Genomic DNA, 14,192 nt, shown 5'->3' on the forward strand with positions numbered 1-14,192 from the left:
TCCAAGTCTTATGGCCTCTGTTCTACCCTACTGTAGAGTAAGAACTGATCCTATGGGTTGTTCTCTGACTTCCACACCTACTCAGTGGCACACACACACCGCAACACACACACACACACACACAAGCACACACTTAAAAACAACCAAGGTGTACAGTGCCTGAGAAGTACTGTTCGGGGCTGACATCTGACCTCGGTGCTAGCACACTCAGATACATACACATAGCAACAAAAATATTGAACTAGATGCATTATGCTTTATGTGATTGTTTAACACACAAGTTTCCTGTACTTTATTCTTTAGGTTTGTTGATATATTTTGGTCCCTTTTTACAGAACCTGTGCTAAGTCTGAAAGACACTAGCCTCACTTCCCCAAAATGAACACCGGTGATTAAAATCATGACTGGCTTGGAGAAAGTTGCAGGTTGCTGTAGAAACAGCATACGGAGATCATAATGGGGTTGTTTATAGTGTTTTGCTTTAGAAAAGGGGACACAGCTCTCCTTGTCTGGATTTGACATGGCTTTTCTGCCAGGGTGCTTGTTATACACAATGTTAAACCCTTTCTTTACTTCCACTTTGTTTTATGTAAGAAGAAAATCTCAGGTGTTACCCCCAATGGTGAAGAGGTTATTTGTTATCCATAAAGCCATTGTCACTTTAGAGGGAAAAACTGGAGCTCACGATATTTTTAAAGAGGATCTTGTTCTCTATGTTGATAAATGACGGCGCACCGAGTTCATCATTATTGTGATGAATGGCACTTCCTCCCAAAGAACAAACAACCTAGTGCTATTGCTTCAGGATCTCACTTAGCAGTGGGAAGTCTAGGCCAGTTAAATGCTGAGCAGGGACAAGTCTTCCTCCAAGTCTGTGCACCATCCCTAGGGACACATAGGAAGGAAAAAGCAAGCCCTGGAGGAAAACTTTACTTCCACAGTTCAATGGGAGACATGCACCCTGACACATCCGTAATAAATGACAGAGTACTGTTTTTAAAACTGTAGAGGAAGAAAATGCACAGCCCAGAGTATTTCAGTAAGCATGACTTTACTGTTTCGAACACATGGTTACTGCTATTAACGCAATGTCTCGGAGCAGAAGCCCTGTTGGACAAATGCTAATGAACAGTTACGTAGGCTATTTGCAATTAGGACATCAAAATGGTGGCTGTTAAAATTAAACTGCCTCACAAATTGTTTGTCTTGAGGCCATTAAATATTCTCCTGAGACCTTTCTGTCCTGTTAATCTACCAAGGTGGCAGAAAGGTAAACCCCAATAACCATGGAGCAATTACAGATTCTCAGACAGGTGGGCACAAAAAGTGAAAATTTCCATTGCATATGTGAATTTAAAGCATCGGCTTGGGTTATGTGAAAATCAACTGTAAATTACATGCCTTTCCTCTCTCTCTCTCTCTCTCTCTCTCTCTCTCTCTGTCTCTGCTAACAGGTTTCTGATAACATGCAAATCTTCTTCCCATAAAACTAGTGTTCCTTAATTTGATTTCACAACATTGCTGCTAAGAGACCCTGAATAATTTATAGAATAAAATGGTCTTTAAGAATTGTGTCTTCAAAGCACACATGCATTTTCAAGACTTTACACATTCTCTGGGTAATTTGCACTTTATCCATCCTCTTGATGTTAGCTGTCACGTGGAAACAGATGTGGGAAGAAATTATTTGCAGTGAAATAATCTCTTAGGGAGTGCAGTGCCTGTTTTCACACCTCTGGAATGAATTAAAGAACGTTCCATGATCTTTTGAACAAACGGGAGGGAACTTCATCTCTCAGCCGTCTGGTTATTGAATTCAGAGGCATTGTCAGAGCGACCAAGCTGAGAAATAAGGACTCCTTCTGAGTGCAACGACAAACAGCACCCTGTGCTCATAAGGCTTTAACACAAGGAAAATGGGCACCTTTTTTTTTAAGTTTAAGAAATTGTTTTTAGATTTTTATATTCAAAATTGTCTGTTGAGCATATCTTCCATCCCCATGTTACCTCCCATTAGTCTCTTCTGTTTCCCCAGACAATTTCATAGCTACTTTTCCATCGCATACTTTCCCATCACATCCTGCATGTGATGTTTTTATGTCTCTATACAAAATCTAGGAAGCAAAGCAAGAAGAAGCATATGTTATATCTTTCTGGGCCTGGCTTAATTCTGTTCATATGATGCTTTGAGTCAAAACATCAGAGCGACACTTGCACATCAACAATTTTTCAGCACTGCTCACAGTAGCTAAGTTACATAGCCTACTGAGGTGTCTAACAGCAGAGGAATGGATAGGAAGATTATGGTTTATATGCACAATGGATTAGATTTTTTGTTGATAAAGACGATTGAAGTCATGGCATTTGTAGGACAGCCCATGCACTGCTATTTATAGAAGTATATCCGCCTTACTTCTTTCAATATAAAAAACATTTGAGGTGTGTGTGTGTGTGTGTGTGTGTGTGTGTGTGTGTGTGTGTGTGTGTGTGTGTTGAGTACAGGTTTGCATGTACTATGGCACATGAATAGAGATTAGAATACAACTTGCAGAGTTGGTTCTCTGACTGCCTCTGGGTTCTGGGGATCAAACTCAGATCAGCTGGGGCGGTGGAAAGCACCTTTCCCAGCTGTGCCAATTTGCCAGACACTATTAATGCTTTCCTGCAAGAGCTCCAGGTTAGTCCACCATCTGTATGCCTCCTGGCTGTGCCTCTCCAAAGTAATGAGATCAGAGTACCCAGAAGCCTCCTCTGCAATATACCAAAGAAGCTGCAGAGCCGATGTTTAAACCCCACTTCACCTCTGTCTTTGAGCTTCTGTCCCAGGCTCAGACTGATCTGGCATATTAACCTTCCCAGGGCCTCTGGAATGGGGGAATTTTACTGACCACTAATGTTGGAGTGTAAGTGGGTCTTTCTCCCCTTTACCTCTCCACCTGTACATTCCACCTGTGATCTTTCCTCAGGGCATCCTGATCGTCTTAGAGTACGTATAGGATCACATGTTCTGTTGATTGTGATCATCTTCCTCACTGGGCTCTCAGCCGGTAATGCCAAATGTGCCCTTAGTGTTGTATCACCTGGGTTCTCCGCATTGTGCCTTGTTCAGACATTTGCGTGGAAAGAGGACATCATCAGGAGGTGATGGCTGGACCTCTGCTAGGGAGATCCATGGGGCCACCAGGAGCAAGGCAGGATGAATTCTACAATCAAGAAAGAAAGCAAAAGCTGGAGAATGAAGTAGTGCTTAGCCAAGATGAGCCATAGTAAGACAGGCAGAAGCGTATGTCAGATCAAAGTCAGGGTGCATGACATCTACCAAGAGTGGTCCTTTGCTGGATGGATTTGGAACAGAGTTCTACAGAGCTCAGATGAGACCATCCAGAGGACTACATTTCATGAACTGCTAATTATGGTTCACGGTGGCGAAACCAAATCTTCCGGATAAGCCACAGCTTAATTACTGTAACCCCATCACCGAGAACATTGCAACGGTGTAGACACCAGCTTTCAGCCTTGGTTGAACCTCAGAACAATGGAACCACCCAGGACGTTTCAGAGATACCTTAGGCCTAGGATTCAACCTATAACAGAATATACACAGCCTTCAAATATAGAACCTGATGTCAATATGTATAAAAACTCCCCGTTTCCAGCACACAGCCGACCTTAAAACCCAGCAATGGTAGAAAAGAGTCCTGCTTCTCTGTTGCCCACCATCCCCCTGGTAACACTCAGTGCTAATCTGTGTCGCACTTGTCACTGAGGATGTGCACTCTCCTCTCAATGAGTGTAACAGATACAACAGAAAATTATTACCAATAGTCTTAGAGTAAGTAAGTTGCTTAAACAATAAACCACGACTTCCATATCTAACAGAAAACGGGCTGAGGAGTAGACATGATTTTTGTTATGCTAATATTTGAAACAGTAGGAGAGAATCTGAAGATGGGAAAATCAGGGTTAGACTGTGGGGTGCACAGGATAGCCCCATGGCTATTCTTCTGGTTGATAAGAATAATAATATCACCCAGGCATTTTGTATGTGGGAGGAACCAAGCCAAGAATTTTAATGGATTGCTTAATTTAATAAGTTTCATTTTACAAAAATTTAGGAAGCTAACTAACTTGCCAAAAGGCATGCAGCTGCCTGGGCTCGATCTGAGTTTGGAAGCTAGACACACAGAGGCCAGAGCCTACTGCTGTTTGGTATACTGTTAGCACAGCCTTCCAGTACCTCCCATACCAGATAATCCCTAGGGCCTTTCTATTTAGCTGAATTTAGATTTCCAGCTATGTCTGCTTCCTTTATTTTCATCACACAGTATTTGGAATTATGTAAAAATATCTTGGCAGAAAGATAAAGAGATGTATGCCATATTGCACATCTGAGTCCACACACCAGTGATGTGTTAATGGCACCTAAGGATGGCATCGTTTCCTATGACATCCTTAATACTGGCTTGCCATCTGCAGCTTAATTTCTCTAAAGAAATCCAATAAGCATTCAAAGTACAGGAAAGCAGCCTAGAGACATTTTCAGGTGCATAAGTGCTTCTTCAACGTAGGCAGAGTCGTAGAGCAGAGCCCAAGGGTTCTGTGTGATGAGGAGGATGCTGTTCAGGAGAAGAACTATAAGAACAAATGGGCCTGGGAAGTAAACAGGCACCCTGGCAGAAGCAGTCTTAATCCTCTGTGTGTGTGAAAGTGCACAGGTGTCTGTATTTATGGATTCAAGGCAGAAACAGCAGCTATGAGACAGAATTGTCCAGAGGATGGATGCTGCAAAGCCCTTTATCTTCAGCACCCTCACCATCACTCCCTTGCTTTCTGGTACTACCTTAGTCTTTACTCTGACAGTAAGTCACCTTGACCCAGATGCCCTTTACTCACACACTCTAGAGCAAACGGTACTGTGATGGGGAAAGGCTTGTCTGAGCCACAGAATGCTCCCTCCAGGCTATGGGCACAACTCTCTGTCAAGTAGACCTAAGGAGGATGTGGAGGACATGTGTGCACACCTAACTTCTCTTTCAAAGGCTGGCTTTTGTGTGTGGCAGTTACAGAATCCTCAATCCAGATGGGAAAATGCCTCTCTCTGGCAGACAGTAGCACCGAGACTTCTCCGCTACAAAGGCAGACTTGCAAAATGCCGTCCACTGGCTTGCACGGCCAGAAAATGAAGTGTATCTGTTACAGAGCCAGCAGCTGTGAACCATGCTTGTGCGCAGTGTCTCCACGCTTCTGTTTAAAACACACTCTCACTAGCTGGGTTTTAAAGCTTCTATTAACATCTTGCAAATTACTATTTATAAAAGAAATGCATGTGTTGCAGGCTTAAGCTCTGTTGGTGGCCCTTGTCAAATTTTCTTAAGAAAATTTAATAGCAGCGCTTGTGTGCTCAATGGAGCAACTCCAGATCTTCACGCCTGACAAAGCAGCCCTTACTTAAGAAGCACATCAAATAGGGCCAGTTCCCATAATCCCTTTTAACCCATTTATAACCAATATCTTAGCTCCCATCCTTTCTGATTATTCTTTTCTTTATAAGAAACCATATATATGTGTGTGTGTATATATATATATATATATATGTATTTCTAAGATTACATATTACTTAGTTATTCTATCTTTTATATTTTAAAGATGCTTTTGCGCATATGAGAACTACATATATGTCTGTGTGACAGTCCACATCCATGCTTGCATGCCAGAAGAAAGCATCGGATCTCTTGGAACTGAAGTTACAGAAGTTTGTGACCTTCCATGTGGATTCTAGAAAGCAAACCTGGCTCTTCTGCGAGAGTTTAACAAGTGCTCCTAACCTCTGAGCCACCCCTCCAGTGCAGCTATTTTGTTTTTAATATTTAAATAGTCATGACACTTGGTCTAATTTTCCCTCTAAGCTGGAAGTTTAGTTTGCTTTGTGTCCATTTTATTTCTTTCCAAGTCCAACAAATGGCCTTTTATCCATACGAAAATACTACGGGTGGCATTTTAAGTTTTCTTTGAGGATTTAAAGATGAGGAAGGAAAAGATTCTGCAAGGGTAACCCAAGACCATCATCAATGTGTAGGCTTTTCCACTGGGAGATGTACTTACACTTCAAAGATCATTGTTGCATTTTCCCTTTGGGAAAAATCTGCGTAGTGATGCTTAATTTGAGGGATACACAGGGTAAGAACAGAGCACAGCACTTCTTGCCACTCAGCATCTTCTTGCAGAGCTGATTCAGAGTTGAGTGGATACATTCGTCATGGCCAGGAAAGTCTGGCGTGGAAGCATGAGGTGACTTGTACGTTGCTATCATAGCCAGAAAACGGGCGGGGGGTGGTGCGGTCAGGGATAGACACTGGGCCCTGGTATTCATCTCACCTTCTTAATCCTTTTATCTTGTTCAGGACTGTGGCTCATGGGACAATCTTCCCCACTTAAACTTCTCTGGAAATACTCTCATGTGTCTTCCAGATAACTCTAAATCCAGTCATCCCAAGTTGCTATCCTTTGTCAACCTGACACTTAAGCATATCCCATAAAATCCAAAACAAAACAAACACACAGAAAATACTTTCTCCATTAGGTAACCCCACAAGCTCATACACAATTTCATAATTTAAAAAAAAAATGAATTTCATTTATCTGCAAGAGTCTTCTAAAGCTTAACAGTTCAAACATTGCCCAACAGCTTTGATTGCAATGCCTCTGCTGGGACTCAGGATAATATCTTAACTTTTGGGCCATGCAAAATGAAATTCAAGTTGAATACTTGCAGTATACACTAGAACAGATTAAACATCCCCATTCTCAGAGCGAGGAACAGCTAAAACAAGGCTGAGACCAGGCAGGCCAAGTATGAACTCCTACCGCTCTGGGACGCTTGGTGTCATCTGAGCTCCCAGGCTTGGTAATGCTCCCCTCCACTTCTGTTGTCTCCAGCACACAAGCAGGCTACTCTTGACGCCTGAAGTTTTCCTTAGAAGACACTCCACGGGCATGGCATGTCCAGCATCTCCATTAGGCTTCACTGAGCAACTTCATGCAGCAGTATCTCAGGGCTTGTTTACTGAGCATCTGCCCCTGCCACACCACGCATGGCCTCAGTAGAATTCTGGCCTTTCACATAAGCCTCCATGACATTGCAATATTTGAATTTTGCATGTCTGCAAACCCAGTATGATTTGGACAAGACAGTCAAGTTCTGGTAACGGTGTGGATTGTAGATTGGTCTCATCACAGCTATACTGAGCTCTGTGTACCTAGGTAACTGTATCTTGGAACACTCTTACCAAAGTTGATCTTTTTTTTTTTTTTTTTTTTTTCAAGCAGGGACTCACCCCCTACCCCCTGGCAATTGCATTACCAATTCAAATTTGCTCTCCTTTCTAACAAATTGCCTTCTTTGTTGATTAAGATCTTATCCTTAAGGCACCTTCCCTATCCTCCCAGTGAGAGAACAGATTTTTCTCTTTAATGGCACTAATCTTAACAATAATAGTGACTTTCTCCACAACTACCTTGCCTGCTTCTTTAAATTCATCCATGCCGTTTTCCTAACCAAACCACATATTTCTTAAACCTTTCCATCTGGCTTCAGAGGTAACTATGATTAGTCGTCAATAACCATGACAAGGCCTGTTTGTTTTATTGTCTTGAAATTTCTCCTGCAAAAAATGTAAGAGTGCTTTCATTCATTCTAGCTTAAACTTGCAAAATTCGAGCAATTCGTTTTCAAAATCTTTGTCAGAATGTAACACGAGTGATCTCTAGCCCAGTTCTCCAGTGTCCCTTCTAATGTTGTATGACCACAGTGTTTACTGCCCGCCCATCTTCTTTCCGGTTTTTTTTTTTTTTGTTTGTTTGTTTGTTTGTTTTCATACTCCCACCAGGATGGTTCACTGAACTCTTCTTACAACAGTCTTGGGCATCTGTATCCCGTTAAGTCCAAACTCTTCCATATTTCTCCTACAAAGTAGTTCAAATTCCTATGGCCATCAGACTACCACGGAAACAATCTCAATTCATGGTAGCAATGTTCAGTGTGAGTTATTTCTTCATTTCTGTGATAAGGTGGGACGCACCCATCATGGTGGCCAAGGCATGGCAATTGGTGTGTGAAGACACGTCATATGGTGCCTACAATCAAGGAACATTCTTTCCCCCTTTTTATTTGGCCAAGCTTCACATCACATGTAATAGCTCTTCCAGACCCTGATATTCCCTCCCCCAAGCCTCTCTAGAAACACCCCCACAGTCATACCCAGAAATGCATCTCCTAGCTGATTCTAGATCTAGTCAAGTTGACTGGGAAGATTAACCGTCATGACAACTTAGCTCAATTTTCTGGAATTTCAGTAGAGAAGAAAAATAAGCTTGGGGTGAAAACAACTACTAGTCCTGCTTCTATAAAAAGCTGACCTGGAACTGGCGGGAAGTGTCTCAGTAAATGAAACACTTTCTGCTCAAACATGAGAACCTGGGCTTGAAACTTAAGCTTCCACACAAAGAGATGGGATGCAGCATGTGCCTGTGATATCAGTGCTGGAGAGGTAGAGACAGGTAGAACCTGGAGCTCAAAGGGCAGCCAGTCTAGCCAGTGAGTAAGCGCCATGTTGTCTTAAAAACCAAGGTAGAGAGTAATAGAGGAAAATCCACAGTATCAATATCTGGACTGCACATAGGCACACACAGGTGCACATATGGATATTCATACTTCGGTTGTACAGTATCTGATTTATTGTGGGATCCTGCAAGACCATGTGTGTGATCCTTTTAGGACAGTACCTGATATGGTATGTATTGGCTATTTCTATATTATTCCCCAACATTTTTTTTCTCCATAAACTAGATAGAAAGCAGGATATGGAGAAACGTGGAAAGGTCCCAGAATCCATGGGTAAAAGATGAAAGATAAACTGCTTTAGGCAAGGAGTGAAATCCTGGGTTTAATATTAAGGATGGAGAAAGGGGGTTAGGAGGAAAGAAAAGAGGGAGGAAAGTAATTAAACAATAGTTTTAGGTTTAAGGAAATTTAAGGGGACATTCAGGTGCTTCAATACCTGTGGGTTGAGACCACATTGAATAAAATAACAACACAGAGTATTCTGGAAGGCCAGTTCACTTCACCCTCATCCCTCCTCAGAACACAGACATTGCACAATCTCTTTATTAAACATCAAGAGAACCAGATGAATAATAGCCATCCGTTGTCCCTGTGCTTTCATCCTATCTGAAAAAACTTCAACAAGCAGAGAAACATCCTGGGTACCCTCGGAAGGATGTATGCATCCAGTGAATGAGACAAAGCACTTGTCCTGGGTACTTGGGATGGGGGAACCACCTTAAATCTCTGGCTCCTTGCACTGTGGTCTCAAGGGGGATCCAGAGATAAGCTTCCTGCAGCTATGTGTAGGAGGAAAAGTCTGGGAAGATTGCACTGGAAAAGAAATACGTGAAGAAGAGTTCAGAGTTCTGGGCATGGACATAGGAAATTAGCCCACAGAATGTTCTAAGGGTAACACTAATTCTAGTTAGATGTCTTCACATCAAGCCCAGCATCCTGCCCTCTGGGAGAATTATGCTGAACCAGCCAAGGCCTTCAACGCAAACGTGAATGCCCTGTGAGTAGTTACACAGCTGTGACCAGGACACATACAGGGAGAGAGAACAGGGAAAAGGAGACATTCTTTCATGTGTCATCCTTTGACCAAGCTACTTAGTGCACCATCAGTCCTTTGAAATGGGCAGCCACATCGTGTTAGTCTGCATCTCAGAGAGAGCTCGTTAGCGTCTGCTGCCCACTCAATGGCAAAGTCAAAGCCAGCCTTTTTGAAAATCAATTGCCCTGCTCCAGTCATTTGCCTCCTTGCTAAATGTCATTTATCTCCAGCTCTCATCTTTTCCCCTCCTAATTAGAAGTTTGCATAAGGAGCCACTGAGACTTGGTGGTTCTTTTTGTAGCCCAACCACACTCTAAAGTGGACCTTGGTTTGTTTTGGAAACTCCATTTTATCATTTAAGTCTCCATGTGTAGGTGTCCAGTGTGTCTACATTCCATATGCCGTGACCACACCTCTCCCTTACACAGGTTTCAGAATGGGATTGCTTCCCACACGGGTGAGTTGGTGTGGTGTGGTGTGGTTAAAGGGAGCCATGCTCCGTTTTAAGGCCTAATGCATCAGTGTACAACACAACCGTGGAAATGAAGCTGCTCTCTCTGGCGAATTTCTCCCACCTGTGAGTGGTGACTCCCTGAGTTCCTTCCTGACAGCAGTCAAGCTTTTGAGGTCCATCATCCCACGCATGCTGCGCCTCTCTGGAAAGTAAACAGCAGCCTTTCTGCGTTTTCTTGGAACTGAATACCTAACAATACTTGACTTCCAGTGCAGGTAACCATGAAGTATTTCTCTAGCACTGCCTGCCCCCAAAACGCACTATTTCCTGGTTCCAGACAAACCGGATAACTATGTTCATTCATCAAAACCCAACTTAACCCTGAATTCTAAGCTCATTCATTCATTCATTCACAATCCTCACTTCAAAATATGAAGGTTTGTTAAGATCCGAAAGGCAAAGTTTACGATTTCCCACAGATTTTTGATCACTTTGTTGATACATAACTTACACAAAATAACCTTTGCCCACAAAAAAGTATGCAATTCAGCCGTTTTCTGAGTATATTGCAAACTGTAGAAACATCACCTTACTAGTATGCAAAGTATTGTCATCACTGACAAAAGACACCACGTACCTATCCCTATGGGCAGACTCTCACAATCCCTATCCTACCTCATCAGCTTGTCTAAGGACTTCTAATTTTACATACATCCGAGAACACACAGGCGCCAGAAGCCCAGAGTACTGTGGTGTGCAAGGACTTCTCTACGACTTCCTTCTAGGAGCAGTAACTGCTTGACTTCCCAACTTCAGCTCGCTGCTGAGTATAAAGTGTTTCAAGTCTCCTCTGTGAGCTGATAAACTCACTTATGAAGGACACAGATGGGAGGCCCTGGGCTGCTCTCTCTGACCCACGTGAACATTGTAAAAAATATGCAAATTTACTGAAGACTGCCCCAACAATCACAGAGAAGAAGCTTAACGGGGTTGCTCTGAGCACTCATCCGACTGAGCCCAGTCAACACCAACCCAGGAGCCAGGCTTTTTTTTTTTTTTTTTTCCCATTTCTGTTACAGAAGCTTCTAGATATGGCTGAGCAGGCAGAAAGGTAAACGCCAACAAAGAGTGTTAGTGAGATTCAACAAAGAAGAGTCGAGTTGGATGGCTCCTTACTCTCAGATGCTGAGGCCCATCTGAGCCCTCATCCCCAGGGATGAATCTGTTTTTAAACTTGCAGAAAGTATTGCAATGGTGAAGAGGAAAGGAAGTCGTTGACCCTACCTCTTAATATTATTGTGACAGTTTTGTAGGTGTCCTGCTCCACATACGAAGTAAATCCAAAGGCAATATCCAAGTCCTCTCCAATATTCTAGGTAAGGGAAAGATGGATGACAGTGTTGGAAGCAAATGACAGAACCTTCCCATCATGGCATGTCCATGTGACCACTGGAAAATCACAGACTTGAGGACAAAGACTGGTAATGATGACAGAGGAGGGTGCTGGTGACATGTGGCATACCACACTGGCCAACACCTGAGTCAAATTTGGAAAGCCTGTGGGTGTGTTATACATTTCAAATTTGCTAAGAATGTGGATTTCAAGAATTCTCACCACAAAATAAGTACTTTGTGTGATTGATATGGAAGTTCATTTGATAAATGTCCCACATGCCATTTATGAATCGCAGCATCACTCTGGACTCCATTAAGAATATATCATTATAGTCAACCTATAACAAAATAAATAAATAAATCTAGGGTGAACCACACAAATAAGTTCTTGGTGCAAATCAAGCACAGGTTTTGTTCTGCTTCAGCATGCCAGGGTGACGGGAGTGTCCCAGCTTGTAAAGGGCTGCGGTACTCTAACTGAGATATTATTTTGGGTGTCACAACATCATCATCTAATTTCCTATGACCTCTTGCTTCTCTAGAATCCATGTCCTCCCATCCATCCATCTCCAGCTCAGCAGCCTGAGCTCAAGAACTTCCCTGTAGACCCCAGAAACATTCCTCATAAGTAGTTTTTCTTTGCTCTCCTTGTTAATCAGCATACACCAAGAAGAAAAAGAAACCAACTCATGTTTGCTTCAGAGTTATTACAATGGAGAAATGGAAAACAAATTTAGGTTCCTAATTGCCATTTCACAAAAAGAATAATAAACTGTGCAAAAGACATGTGTGCAGTGAACCAAGAGGGCTCAGAGTTCTGCCTTGTCATTTCCTTTGTCTTTGTCTTTACAGACATTGGGAGAAGACAGAGATCCTTCCACTTGGGATATCTTAGTATAAAGATGCCAATACACAAAGCAGAATGTTAAAATTATATGAGGTGTTTGCTGTGAGGACTACTTAATCCGGGACAATTATGTATACAAGTGTAGTTATTGCACATATTGCCTTCTGGGAAAGTGTAGTCCAAATTATGTAAGCATGTAAAATTAAATAAGGAAAAAGTGATATCTCATAGATGGACTCTAAGAACTTAAGAACCTTTAATTCAACTTGTAGACGACGACAGTCCTAGATAAATGCATCTTTGGACTACCTCATATTAGGAAAACAATGTTTCCTAGGTGGTTCTGCATTCTGACCAGACTGCAATGGCTCTTCTGTGTTGAGCAGAGATGAGGTCCTGTTTCACAGTTTCTTAATATATTTGATTTTGCTTTAAGAAGAAGTCTGAGAATCCCTGGATAGTAGGGGGTTACCATTCTTCATCATTTTTTCCTCCCCTTTAACTGGTCTTTTTGCCATATTCAATGAGATACTTGCCCCAGATATTTAAAAGTCAAATATTCTCATTTCTACACAGGTCTGATTACCACGACTTCAAGGAAATTGGATCGAGAGCAGCAGGCGGAACATTTTCTGGAGGTAAGCGCACAGAAAGAAGCAGCCCTCATTAAAATTGACTTTCACTAAACTTCCCTAACCTTCACCACAAGCAAGAACCTGAACATATCCAAGCAGTGGGTTTCCAAGGCTCTGCTCCTCCCAGCCTGATTGATTCTGAACCCAGAGCACTGCTGTGAGCTGAGCAGGGCTTGCAGAGAGCACTTAGACTGTTAAGGACAGGCAGGTGCCTGGATTTCTCTGCCTGCACTTCAGGCTGCTATCAATAATCAGAGAAGAACATTTTGGAGCAGAGCCCCGTGGGCCTCGGCTCCAGATGTATACAGAAAAAAAAAAGCAGCCACATTACAGTTAGAAGGAAGCATGCATGCCATTCGAGAGGACCTCATTTCTCTTCCTGGGGAGAGGGCTGGGGATGAGAGGCATATCTTGATTCGCAGCCCAAGATGACTGGTTCTGACACTGTAAAATCCACAGCCATCATTCATTAAGGCAGGAGGAGCCACAGTATAGAGTCTAAAAGCATTACTTCTGAGAAAAGAGAATATAAGGCAACAGACAAGAAAACAGATATGAGAGAGCTCTGTGGACCTTCTACATTTCCAGGCTCTTTATTGGGTAGCTTAAAGGAGTTTTATAGCACCATGATTGAAGTGTGACAGATGATGCTCAAATATGAGGGCATTGTTCAGAGCTGATAATATGCATGCTGTTGAAATGTTCCTTTTATTCCTAATACTTGCTCACATGTACCACACCTGCACACGAGCACACATACACACACACACACACCCCACACCTACATGCCTAGACACATTTATACATACCTACACACAACTATATACCTACATATCTACATATACATCTATATGCCTAGAGACATTTGTACACTTTACACATATACCTGCATACCCCTAAACAAATACACACATACTTGTACCACACACACACACACACACACACACACACACACACACACACACACACAGCTCTCAAATATTTTACAGAAATCTCTTTGGAGTCCTCCTTTATTTATTTGTTCACCATGAAGGAGGTATATAAGGAACACTGGGCTTTAAAGTATTCTACCTTATATAGCTTAAAGCTTTTCATCATGCTATATAATTAATCATCATCGACTTCTGTTTCCTTCCCCTGAAGTCTTGCAGAGCATGCATTGTACTTAGGTCTTATAGGGACACTGTTAGTATCAAACCTTGTGT

The 14,192-nt window shown here is 42.3% G+C and overlaps 1 protein-coding gene across 1 annotated transcript in view; it reads left to right on the forward strand.

Moving 5' to 3' along the window:
* The window catches only part of Fat3 (FAT atypical cadherin 3), a 553,599-nt gene that overhangs the window by 386,048 nt on the left and 153,359 nt on the right, over positions 1-14,192 (forward strand). The window contains exon 4 of the mRNA XM_051198808.1: positions 12,929-12,990. Within this exon, the coding sequence (XP_051054765.1) occupies positions 12,929-12,990 (62 nt within the window). The remainder of the gene's footprint in view (positions 1-12,928; positions 12,991-14,192) is intronic.

This window comes from Phodopus roborovskii, unplaced genomic scaffold (assembly GCF_943737965.1).
Source record: "Phodopus roborovskii unplaced genomic scaffold, PHOROB, whole genome shotgun sequence".
Classification (NCBI taxonomy): domain Eukaryota; kingdom Metazoa; phylum Chordata; class Mammalia; order Rodentia; family Cricetidae; genus Phodopus; species Phodopus roborovskii.